The 13,368-nt window shown below is 47.6% G+C and overlaps 1 protein-coding gene across 6 annotated transcripts in view; it reads left to right on the top strand.

Moving 5' to 3' along the window:
- Nucleotides 1–13,368, top strand: part of LOC310712787 (uncharacterized protein) — a 67,285-nt gene that overhangs the window by 19,218 nt on the left and 34,699 nt on the right. For 3 of the 6 annotated variants that reach the window (XM_083516139.1, XM_083516140.1, XM_083516141.1), the window contains one exon: nt 10,606–10,898. The exons of 2 other annotated variants lie outside the window; for them this stretch is intronic. In XM_083516139.1, the coding sequence (XP_083372265.1) occupies nt 10,686–10,898 (213 nt within the window). In that variant the 5' untranslated portion in view covers nt 10,606–10,685. Of the gene's footprint in view, nt 1–8,611; nt 9,085–10,605; nt 10,899–13,368 lie in introns of those variants that run through there. One more of the 6 variants, XM_083516138.1, reaches the window with a different exon arrangement.

Genomic DNA, 13,368 nt, shown 5'->3' with positions numbered 1-13,368 from the left:
AACTCTTAATTCCCACCGATTTCAGTGTGAGAATTAAGCACATCCATATCTGTAACAAGCCTGCTTCCGAACTCTAGTAAATCAAGGGAAAGACATTCATTTCCCAGCCGCTATATTGACAACTGTAGTAGTAAAACAGGTGTTTTTCTTTGTTATTGGCAGTGTAAATAAAAATGACGGCTACAACAGGTTTCTGTCCTTGCCCTGAAAATGTCCATCACAAAGCATGCTGATGGGGATAATTATTAATGAAATGCATTTTAAAAACAACAACAGCGAGGAAGCCTAAATTTCTAAATGAGAAGGCACTGAAGCAGTTATTAAGCTTAATTAATTGGAGATGCTTTCAGTTAGGGCCATCACAAAAATATCATCTGATGAAGGCTAGTTACGAGTAGCTTTAAAAATGGCTTTCCCAAACGTTTGTCAGCTTCCCAGTGTAAGTAGCTTGTTTTCTACTTTCACCATGCAGAAGATAAAAACAAAACAACACTGAGGCTTCTAAAGACTGGGCAGTTTTTGTGGACTGGGCACTGGTGAATAAAGTACTATCGTCCATTAGTGATTAAAGTAGAGCTTAGTAAAATTGTTATTTTCCTTTGCTTCCAAGACCTCCAATAATGTTGTCAATTGTTTTATAACTAGTAATCCACCCAGCACTAAATTCTCATGTGTGGGTGTCTTGTTTTTGTTTCCTTAAAAAAAAGAAAAACAAAAAAACCCCTTTCAGTTCAATTTCAAACCACAGAGTGATCATTACTACACACTCCGGCCAAGATGGTGTGGTTGAGCGATGAGGCAGATCGGTCAGAGCCTTCTGTTGGGCCGTTGGCATTTTCGTTCCGCTGACAGCAAAGGATCTGTTTGAAGGTGGCGCTCATTTCCTTGTCCCGGTAAGAGTAGATGATGGGGTTCATGGCAGAGTTGAATTCAGCAAGTAACAAGAAGAATTTTTCATATGCCAGGACATTGCACTGTGGGCAGCAAACATCGAGGAGCAGCAAGACTAATCCTGGGGTCCAGCAGATTATAAAACCACCGACAAGTCCATAGACTCGTCGTTTGCCGTATGCTCTGTAGTTGCAGGAGTCGTGCCTTGAGGATTGAGGCTTGTTGGTGGGAAAGCACTATGTAAGACAAAGGAAAGACATCCTTTTCGGTTAGCTTCCAGTAGCTTGTTTAGCCTTGCCACTGCCTCAGTGTTTGTCCAAAGGGCTACTGGATCTCCCAGTGTCTCTTGCGTCGTCATGGTATCAGCACAGGGAATGCAGCCATTTTGAGGATTGGAGATCGTTATCGCTGCAGGGGGGTCCACATGGGCTTGTGTCTGCCAATCTTTAGAAGCATCTATAATGGCCAAAGCTGGACCCGTCAAAGCTCTACCCCTTAAGGCAGTCCCTTCTTGCCGGTGGGATGGTCGGCTAGTACATCGTGGGGAAGGGTTCATAGGAAGGGTCCGTTGCTGCAAATTCCGGTCATAATCCTCAGTCCTCCTTGTAGACCGGCTAACCAAATTTGCTGAGTTTGGGATTTTCCCAATAATGCCCCTACAGTTGTTAAAGAAGCATCTTTGTGGAAAGATTCCAAACCAGTTGAGACAATTTTGAAGTTTGCTCAAAAGTGCAGGAAGCCTGGGCGAGTCGAACTTGAGCAACAAGCGCTTAAATTTTGGAGTCTCTGGCAGCCATTCTAATAATAGAAGACCACCCTGGGCCAAGTAGGACCTGGTCAACCTTCGCAATGAGATCACAGCAGCTTTGCGATTTCTCCAGGCATAGTAGGGGAAGCTGCTGGCGTAGAAGCAAATTCTTACCACACAAGCAGGCAATGTACTTTATTATTTCTATAGCTATTAAATTTGTGCAGTGTCCTTGATCTGAGGATGCCAGGGTGGTTCACGTCATGAGTAGAGAGGTTCACAGTGCTTCCTCTTCCAGCGCCTCCAAGCTGCAAATTGGTGGGGCTCCTTGTTTTCTCCTGCTCTGGAGGGTGGGATCCGAACCAGTGGGTTAAAAGATAACAGGAATGGAGATTCCTATTAAACTTCAGAAAGAACTTTCTGCCAGTAAGAGCATATTTAAAAGCAGAAGACACACATTCTGTTAGCATTTCACTCCTCCCATTGCAAGGTCCATCTGATTCTTGTTTCCTTTCTGTTCCGTGAGGAAGGAAGCCAGTCTGTGTGAATTCCATCTCTGGTACTATTGCACTTTTCCCTTCTGCTCTGTCTTGCGACGAGACAGGATGTCTGTATGAGGGCTGTTCCTCTCATACGTGTTCCGTTCTTTAATCTGTAGTTAGTAGAAATGAAGTCGGTATGGCCAGATACCTCCTCACCTCTTTTACTCTGCTAGACCGGGTGCTCACAAGAGAGCAGCTGTGAGTCCCAGAACACCAGGACCCCTTCCCGGGAACGCTGCGTAGCTGTTCCAGTGCCGGAGGAGGCAGTGGGGCCTGCAAGAGTGTTCCCTTACGTTCCCCCACCTGCCCCACAGGCAAGCTGGATACTTTTGTATCATATATATATCTGAAACCCGTTCCATTGCTAGGGGGTAGGGGGTGGGATCCAGTGCTCAGGCCCTGGGGATGAGGGGTTGAAATGAAGGAGGAGAAGGACCGCCCGGAGGACGGCCTTGCAGAGACAACAAAGGGGTCTGCATAAAAGGCGGATCTACACGGATCCTCATGGATCCTCCACTTTTTAAAAAATAATTCCAACAAATGCAGTGTCAAATCACACCTAGAAGGCACGCCTACAAACTGGACTATAAAAAACGTGGATCCAACACTTTGCCGCGCTGCAGTACCATAAAAACATGGATCCGAGGCACGGATCCTCATGAATTCATATGATTTTTATATTGAAACAAAATAAAAACACCATGCTACTGTAGACCACATCTTAGTCTGTAGGAGGAACCAAAAAAATCACGCATCCACTGTTTCGTGGTGCCGCAATGGCGCAAAAACATGGTTAAAAAACACGGATCCTCATGAATCCTCATGATTTTTGCACTAGATCAGCCCAAACTCACTTTCAAATTACACATCATGTCCAGGGGCACAACATCCACCACAGAAATCACGGATCCATGGCTTCCTGGCCATACCATGGCACAAAAACGTGGTTTTCAAGAACAGATCCTCATGGATCCTCACACTTTTTGCATTGGACCAACCCAAACTCACTGTCAAATCACACATCATAGCCAGGGGCACAACCTACACCACAAAAAACTCAGATCCACGCCAGCCTGACCATGCCCTGGCCCAAAAACGTGGTTCCGAAGCACGGATCCTCATGAATCCTTATGATTTTTGCACTAGATCAACCCAAAGTCACCATCAGATCAAACATCATGGCCATGGGCACAGCATCCACCACAAAAATCACGGATCCATGGCTTCCTGGCGAAACCGTGGCCCAAAAACGTGGTTTTCAAGAACGGATCTTCATGGATCCTCACGCTTTTTGCATCGGGCCACCCCAAACTCACCATCAAATCACACATCATGTCCAGGGGCACAGCCTGCACCACAAAAATCACGGATCCACGGCTTCCTGACCATACCGTGGCCCAAAAACGTGGTTTTGAAGCACGGATCCTCATGGATCCTCACGCTTTTTGCATCGGGCCACCCCAAACTCACCGTCAAATCACACATCATGTCCAGAGGCACAGCCTGCACGACAAAAATCATGGATCCACGGCTTACTGACCATACCATGGCCCAAAAACGTGGTTTTGAAGCACGGATCTTCATGGATCCTCATGCTTTTTGCATTGGGCCAACCCAAACTCACCGTCAAATCACACATCATGTCCAGGGGCAGCGCCTGCACCACAGAAAACTCGGATCCACGGCTTCCTGGCCACTCCAAGGCCCAAAAACGTGGTTCCGAAGCACGGATCCTCATGGATCCTCACGCTTTTTGCATTGGGCCACCCCAAACTCACCGTCAAATCACACATCATGTCCAGGGGCACAGCCTGCACCACAAAAAACTCAGATCCACGGCTTCCTGGCCACTCCATGGCCCAAAAACGTGGTTTTGAAGCACGGATCCTCATGGATCCTCACGCTTTTTGCATCGGGCCACCCCAAACTCACCGTCAAATCACACATCATGTCCAGAGGCACAGCCTGCACCACAAAAATCACGGATCCACGGCTTCCTGGCCACTCCAAGGCCCAAAAACGTGGTTCCGAAGCACGGAAACTGCAAGGACTGGTACCACTGCTTTTGCATAGGCATTGATTCAAAAGATCTTCCAGAGGTTTTTGTGTGTCCAGACTGTCAATCCACTGTGGCCAAATAGATTTTGAAACTGCGAACTGTCATATTCCACAGGTTGGTATAATACAGCAAAATCCAAACATATAGTTTTCATCATCATGGCAGGGATGGTCCTTTTCCATAGAATTCTTATTTATGGAGTTAGTTTTTATATCCTGCTTTTCTCTACTTGAAGGAGTCTCAAAGTGGCTAAAAATCTCCTTTCCCTTCCACCCCCACAACAGACACCTTGTGAGGTAGGTGGGGCTGAGAGAGTTCAGAGAGAAGTGTGACTGGCCCAAGGTCACCCAGCAGCTGCATGTGGAGGAGCGGGGAAGCGAACCCAGCTCACCAGATTAGAGTCCACCGCTCTTAACTACTACACCACAGAAACGTATCTCTTAAAACTCTGGAGGAAGCTGTTCAGTTCAGCCTCATAGTGATACTGATTTGTGGAGGGAAGGTTGATGATGAGCAAGATCTGTTCCCATTTCCCAACACAGAGACCATAGAGCAGTTTCTTTTGGGGGCTGAACCTGCAGAGTGTTTCTGTTCAGAATTTCCGCGGCAGAAATTGGCTAAGTGCCTTTATAAATATTCAGCTTCTCAAATCGAACCCCATCATGAAACTTTCAGGTGTAGCTGTTGGAGGTGGAGGGCAGAGAAGGTGCTAGTCCTTACCTCCCTCCTCCCAGCCTATCATTGCCCAATGGGCTGAATTTCAGGGCTTTTGCATGCAAAGGGCAAGCTTGTTCTTTACTTGTTTAGACTCTTTAAACTTGGAAACAGATATTTGGCTCCATGACCAAAATGACCAAAAGGGTCAGCTTCTAGAGGACTGGAAAGATCATAATTGTACTTCCCCTACCCTCATCCCTAACTCCGTTGAGTATTTTTTGTTATGAGACTGAGTGTTTGGGGCTGATGCTGTAGCATTCTTGTCTGGGGGCTTGATGGAAAAACAGAAAAGTGACCCTCACCTAACTCTCCAATGCCCTTCAACAAGAATGCTGTAGGAAATATTGCTAAGCCCAAAGGGAGGCAAGAATTTGCTTCAGCTCACCTTGTTAATGGCAGAGCAAAAGCTATGCGTGTGTCATTCTCAATCAGTCTACTTTCAGGACTGATTTTAGAACCCTCTTATATCAGGCCACATGGTCACTGGAGGTGGCCCCATCATGCAAACATGACTATCCACACAGGGACCATCTATTTTTGTTTTTTTTCCTGATACTGGATTTTAAGTTACAGTTACATCTTTTAAAACAGCTGTCAGTATATCACACTGTATTCCACTTGCCTTCCAAAGGAACACATGGCTCTCCCCACATAGCGGGTTAGGTTGAGACTGCTGATCCAAAGTAATCAGTAATTTTTACGGTAATTACAATCCTGCTTTCCCTTGTACCAGCTTACCTTGACTTCAGTAAGGCCTTTGAAAAGGTCCCCCATGATATTATTGCAAAACAACTAGTAAAATGTGGGCTAGACAAAGCTACTGTTAGGTGGATTTGTAATTGGTTGATGGGCTGAACCCAAAGAGTGCTCATCAGTGGCTCACCTTCATCCTGGAAAAAAATGACTACTGGGGTTCCACAAGGTTCTGTCCTGGGCCTGGTGCTATTCAATATTTTTATAAATGATTTGGATGATGGAATAGAGGGTGTGCTAATCAAATTTGCAAATGACTGCAAACTGGGAGGGGTTGCTAATACACCAGAGGACAGGGTCAGAACTCAAAATGACCTGAATAGCCTAGAGAGCTGGGCCAAAACCAACAATATGGAGTTCAATAGGGAGAAATGTAAGGTACTGCACCTGGATAGAAAAAATGAAATGCACAGGTGGGGTACACTTGGCTTGACAACAGTACCTGTGAAAGGGATCTGGGAGTCTTAGTCGACCACAAGCTGAATATGAGTCAACAGTGTGATGTGGCAGCTAAGAACGCCAATGCAATTCTGGGCTGCATCAATAGGAGTATAGTGTCTAGATCAAGTGAAGGAATGCTACCACACTATTCTGGTTGGTTGGTCAGACCACACCTGAAATACTGTGTCCAGTTGAAGAAGGATATTGTCAATTTGGAGCATGTCCAGAGGAGGGTGACCAAAATGTAAAAGGTCTGGAATTCAAGCCCTATGAGGAGAGACTTAGGGAGCTGGATTTGTTTAATCTAGAGAAGAGAAGATTAAGGAGTGACATGATAGCCATGTTTAAATATTTGATGGGATGTCATGTTGAAGAGGGAGCAAGCTTGTTTTCTGCTGTTCTAGAGACTAGGATGCAGAATAATGGATTCAAACTATAGGAAAAGAGATTCCACCTGGGCGTGGTAATCCAGTCAGGGAAAAAGGGAGGCATACTATGTTTAGGGCACCGTTTCCAGCCCCTTCCCCTTTTAGTGGATCCTAAAAAGGGCTGCTCAGTCATGGATACAGCTGCTGAGCTGCTCAACGGCCTCATTCCTTGAGTCAGAACAACTGACCGCCCATGTGTCGGTTCATGACTAGGGGCTTCACATTCCTGCCACAGTAGCCATTTAGTGATGGCCATGGGGGGAGGGTTTGGGGGGGTTGGGTTTGGTTTTTGGAAGACGCCTGTGCGTGAATTTGTTTTATGTGTGTAGATTAGTGCACGCTGACCAACGCACAGTCTTCGCAGTAGGGCTCTGTTCTGATGGCATGAGTAGTCACGACAAACTGGTGGATCCTATCTGCTGCAGCCTTCATCCGCCTTCAGAGCCGTTGTAACACACTGCTTGTTATCACCCGCCTGTTCTGCCGTTGAGGACTTCTTGGATCATTCTTTGTCTAACTCCTTCCCTGTTATGTACTAAGCTTGGATCCTAGAACAATAGGCAAGTAGGATCCTAGAATGCAAGAACTGATTGGCTTGCAGGAAAAGACCAATCAGGCTCCAGGAGGGAAGCAGAATCAGCTAGTCAGACGGGACTCATTGTGTGAATAATGTATATAAAAGCCTGAGGTTTGGGGGGGAATTCAATCACTGTTTTACAAGCTGCAATAAAGAGCATGAAATCACTACAGGACTCTGAGCATATTTAATTTTCTTTGACCTTACCACCTTGGGTGACCCTGCTGGGAGTATGAGATTCCCAACGGCTTCGCTCACAAGGGTCATAGGAATGTGCAAGCCCACTCACCATGACAAGTGAGAGAACTGAGATAGATTGCACTGAGCCCTGGTTCTCATTAGACAAAGCATTCCACCAAAAAGGCTCTGGCTCTGGTTGAGGACAGCTGGATATGTTTTGGGCCAGGGACCACCAGTAGGTTGCTGTTAGATGAGCGTCACACTCATGGGGGGTGTATTGGAAGAGAATTCCCACAGATAAGAAAGGTCACAGACTGTTTAGGGCTTTAAAGATTAGCACCAAAACATTGAACCTGATTCGATACTCCACCTGGAGCCAATCCAGCTGATGAACAACCAACTGAATGTGGGCTCTCCACAAAGTCCAAGTAAGAACTCATGCATCTGCATTTTAGACCATTTGGAGTTTCTGGAGCAGTCTCAAGGGTAGCCCTGCATATCTATCTCTCTCACTCTCTCTCTCTCTATCACATTTATACCCTGCACTCCCCGGCTCAGGTGTACAGCAAGTTAAAGTAGTCTAGTCTGCAGGTGACTACTGCATGGATCACCATGGCTAGGTTGGAAAGGGACAGGTACGGTACCAATCTCCTAACCTGACATAGACTCAAAAATTCCAGTTTGGCTACATTTGTGACCAATGCCTCCATAGAGACAGAAGCATCCAGGATCACACCGGGACTCCTGATAGCGGCTACAGGTGACTATTGCGCCCCATTAAGAGCTGGGAGCTGGCAAACCAAACTGAAATTATTCTGGCCCAGCCATTGGACGCCCATCTTTAATGGATAGAGATTCAGCCGACTCTGTTTCCTCCATCCCAGCACACCCACCTAAAAATTGGCTAATATATCCAGGGTAGCATCTGGCAGTAGATCCATGATGTTTGTGGTCAGATCTGTGGTTATGTACAAGATATTTGAATAAAGGGTGAATTTGGGGTTCCCCAATGCAAAAAGTGTGATGATCCATGAGGATCCATGCTTCAAAACCACGTTTTTGAGCCATGGAGTGGCCAGGAAGCTGTGGATCCGTGTTTTTTGTGGTGCAGGCTGTGCCCATGGCCATGATGTGTGATTTGACAGTGAGTTTGGGTTGGCAAATGGAAAATGCGTGAGGATCCATAAGGATCCATGCTTTGAAATCCATGACGTCCCTGCCGTTTTGGTGATGGTGGGAGGGATGCATTGTGGGGAAATCTCTTTCACCCCTTGCTGGGGGTTCTTCCTCTTTGCCACCTTTGAACCTTCCTTGCAAAAAACAGAGATCAGGTCTGCTGACCGCTATTTTCCTTCTTCAGCTTGGCTGGAGTCTCCTCCTTTTGCTGCCCCTAGGTAACTGGGGAAGAAGCGGTGTGAGGCCCGTAAACCCGATTATTTTCTTTAACCCTGTTGCTCCTGCTTCCCTTTCCAAGGGAGGGAACAGCTGAGAAGCCAGCCCAGAGGGTCCCTCAAATACGACCCCCCTGGGGGCTGCGATGCCCGGGGCTCCTGCTTTGCAGAGGGAGGGGGGAGCTCGGCTCGCCTCGCCCAGGGTTAAAAGGAACTGAGCTGCATTCCTAGAGAGGACAGGAAATAAGGGGGGGGACGAGGTCCTCCCGAGGAAATCCCCCCCCCCATTTCCTCTCCTCCAGGGGGAGATTTTCGTCTCCTCTGCAAGAGCTGCATCGGTGGCACCTTTGGGATCTCGTAAGTCTCCTCTCTCTTCCCCATAGGGCGCAGGGGGGAGAAGGGGGCAAGTCCCAGGGCTGCCGGGGAGGGGGCGGGGGGGAGTTTATCTTCTTCTTCTTGGTCTTCCATAAACACGGCCTTAACAGTGAGTCCGTAAGTGACTGTGGAGGCCAGTTCAGGATCCCCACGTCCTTCCACAGTGAGGACATTGGTTTCTGGGTAGGAGTTGATCACGGTGTGGATTTGCCAAGCGTGGCTTCCTCGTAGCACGTTTCTCCCTTGCGTCCTGAGTTCGAGTGTCTTCAAAGCCCAGGACACCTTTTGAAAAGGTGCCCTCGCAGGCCACTGTTTCCCAGTTGTCAGTGTTTATACTACAGTTTTTGGATTTGCCTAGAGACAGTCTTTGAACCTCTTTTGCTGATCACCAGCATTACGCTTTCCATTTTTAAGTTCGGAATAGAGGAGTTGCTTTGGAAGACGATCATCAGGCATCCTCGCCATCATTCCCGGACCCCCAGCCCCAAGGCTAAAATCGAAGCCAAAACAGCTAGCAGGATCCATCCCACTCGCTGTCATGGCTTCTTTGCTCTTTGAGGCTCGGGGGGGGGGTTCTTTATTCCCCCCCCAAAAAAAAATTAAGTGCGCCCTATGGGCCGATGCGCCCTATAGGGCGAAAAATATGGTAAATGACATAAATGTGTCATTTCCTAAATGACATAAATGGGTATTCAGTGAGGAGGGGCAGACCCGTGGATTGGAGAAAAAGGTGGGATGAATATGCCACAAATAAAAAGGGGAGCCCATCCATTAGGGGCCAGTTTCGGAGGCGTCTTCCAGGGCAGTTCCACACAGAGGACTTGCAACCACCCCATGGGATCCAGAGCAGGAAGCCCCATGGCCACAACCTCTCTGTGCCAAAGGCTGGAGCTTCAATTGGGCACTGCCAGTCCCCGAGGCCACCTGAGGGACCAGGTGGATGCCAAAGAACCTCCAAGCAAGTGGGGCAGGGTGGGGGTTAAGCTATGTAACACCTTCACCATCATCATCATCCCCATCCCATTTTCACCCTCCGTTCCCAAGGCAGATTACAACATTAAAACACAATACTGAAAAGAACTTAAAGCCACGTACTATCACAGAATGAAGGGGAGTCCTACTTTTCTTGCTTTCGAGAGCTGTCCTTTGGTCAGGTCAGGATCTGGCCCTCAGAACAAAGGAAAAAGGGACCCCACCCCAGTAGTCTGCCTTGAGAACAGGGGAGATTCCACGTTCTGGAAAAGGAGAGAGGCGCTGGAAAGAAATGTGCCCTGGCATTGGGGGGGGGAGGGAGGGACCCCCACTCTTGCCTTGAGTCCAAACTACACTTGGTACAAATGACTCACTTGTCAATTCTGACCTTCATTCTTTCTGTTTAAAAAAAGAAACTCTTGAGTCTGGGCTGTGATTCCTGCAAATACTTCTCCATGCTTGTCCAGGGAACCCTTTTCTCCTCCTTACTGTGTGTCAATTTTATATCAGAAAAATGTATTTGCTTTTTAGGATTTGCCAAAACCTCTCATTAGGACAGGCAGAACTTGGCAGAAGACGTAGGGACTCCTTCCAATCTCCTGGGAACAGAGATGGATGAGCAAGACTCAGCTGGCCCTGAAGCAGGAAAAGGCCTTGCAACCCACCATGGGAGCAGTGGGGGATTCTGGGAAAACTCTGTGAAGAAGATCTTGGGTGAGGAGGACACCCTCTGCTCAGAGGTGCAGAGCCAGCAGCTCAGGCAGTTCTGCTACCAGGAGGCCAAAGGACCCCGAGAAGTTTGCAGCCGCCTGAAACCAGAGCAGGTAGGAGGAAGGGGCCATGTGGGGAGAGAGGATGTCATGGACTGGGGGACACAGAGGAATGGTGGGAGGAACCGCCAAGGAAGGAGGGTTGAAGGCTCAAATAGGCTTCTAAGCAGTTCACACCCCATACCAAAGAGTGGCCAGGATTCACCCCATCAGTCCCACAATGGGGCTTTCCCCCTCTCATTCCCCTGCGCACCTTGAAGATGTCTATAGGGCTTCAGGAGGGTCCTCCCCACCTGGCCAGAACAGCACAGAGGGACAGAAGAAAGGGGATCCTTCCATGTGGAAAACGGGAATGTTTGTGCACATGATCTGAAGAATGATTTGAAGAACACTGTTAATAGTTTCATTCTCCCGTCGCTGGATGTGTGAGTGTTAGATCACATGTCCTATGTTTACATTCCATGCTTTGAAGCGTGAGAACGGAAGACAGTTCCTATCACTTCCGCTCCCTTTGTTCTGTCTCTTGTTGTGCATGCGTTTTCGAATGTATGTCTCGTTTGAAGTCCGGAGGGGTGCGTGCTGCTCTCAGCTCCAGACGGGTGAGATTGGACACCCGCACTCAGGGGGAGACACACCAACAAGCACCAGGTACTTAATACCCTCGTTAAAATACAGTGGTGCCTTTGGCTACGTTGCCATCAGGTTATGTTACCTTCCGGTTACGAACGCGGAAAACCGGAAGTACCAGACCGGGTTACTTCCGGGTTTCTCCAGTTGCGCATGCGCAGAAGTGGTTTTTCACTGCTCACACATGCGCAGAAGCGATAGACCGCCGTGCACACATGCGCAGAGCAGGCACTTCGCGATGCAGTAGTTTCCGGTTGCAAATGGCCTCTGGAACGAATCGCGTTCGCAACCAGAGGCACCACTGTACACAATGAATAATTCATTAGCACCACAAAATATGCATCCATAAAATGCGCAGAAAAAGATTCCCATTAAAACAGGATATCAATTAAGAGGCAGAAGACAACAAAGTGTAACAGTTCACCTTTATTTGGTCTAAGAGGACAACCTTTCCCTTTTTCTTTTAGGGTCCAGTGTGCTTTGAAGATGTGGCTGTCCATTTCACAGACGAGGAGTGGGCGTTGCTGGATCCTGACCAGAGAGCTCTGCATAAGGAAGTCATGGAGGAGAATCGTCGGATCTTGGACTCTCTCGGTAAGGCTCCCTATTGGATCATCCTATCTGTTTTGTAATTCAAGACATCTCTCTATGGGAGGAACCTCTAATTTTTCAATGGGGCTCAACAGCGCCACCTGCAGCACCTGGGATGCTAACACTCCCACAGCCAGCCTTGGATGGAAGACTGTTGACTGCTTTCCCTGTGAATATTCTTCCTCCGGTCCTGCCTTTTCAAAGCATGAAACCCAGCCAGGTGGTTGCCAGAGTGGTGCATGCTCTGGTTATCTCCCGCTTGGACTACTGCTATGCGCTCTCCGTGGGGCAACCTTTGAAGGTGACCCAGAAACTGCAATTAATCCAGAATGCGGCAGCCAGACTGGTGACTGGGGGTGGCCGCTGAGAACACATAACACCAGTTCTGAAAAACCTACATTGGCTCCCAGTACGTTTCCGAGCACAACTCAAAAGTGTTGGTGCTGACCTTTAAAGCCCTAACTGACCTCGGCCCAGTATACCTGAAGGAGCGTCTCCACCCCCATCGTTCTGCCCGGATACTGAAGTCCAGTGCCAAGGGCCTGCTGGTGGTTCCTTCACTGTGATAAGCCCACCCTGTGGAACGCCCTCCCATCAAATGTCAAAGAGATAAACAACTATGTGACATTTAGAAGACATCTGAAGGCAGCCCTGTTTAGGGAAATTTTCTAATGTCTCACATTTTAATGTATTTTTAATCTTTGTTGGAAGCCACCCAGAGCGGCTGGCGTATAAATTATTATTATTATTATTATTATTATTATTATTATTATTATTATTATTATTCCTGAGGCTCTGATCTGTTTGCCACTTAATTGCAGGTGGTGATGAATTGGAGATGAAGAACGAGGGAGACCTCAACGAAATCCACACATTGGAGGAGCCACATAAGGATTCAGACTGTGGAGAGAGCTTCAGGCAGAGCTCCCATTCCGCTTCGCATCAAAGAAATCCGCTTGAGAAGAAACCCCATCAGTGCTTGGAATGTGGAAAGAGCTTCAGTCGCCGAGGCCAGCTTACTGTTCATCAACTTATTCATACAGGGGAGAAACCCTATACATGTTTGGAATGTGGAAAGAGCTTCAATAAGAGCAGCAATCTTACTTCCCATCAAAGAATTCATACAGGAGAGAAACCCTATCAGTGCTTGGAATGTGGAAAGAGCTTCAGTCACAGCCACCAACTAAGTGTCCATCAAAATATTCATACAGGGGAGAAACCCTATAAATGTTTGGAATGTGATAAGACATTCACTCAGAGCTCCCATCTCACAACTCATCAAAGAATTCATACAGGGGAGAAACCC

Source organism: Podarcis liolepis (genome assembly GCF_965112155.1).
Source record: "Podarcis liolepis genome assembly, chromosome: 7".
Taxonomy (NCBI): Eukaryota; Metazoa; Chordata; class Lepidosauria; order Squamata; family Lacertidae; genus Podarcis; species Podarcis liolepis.
This window is presented reverse-complemented; position numbering and strand designations above follow the sequence as displayed.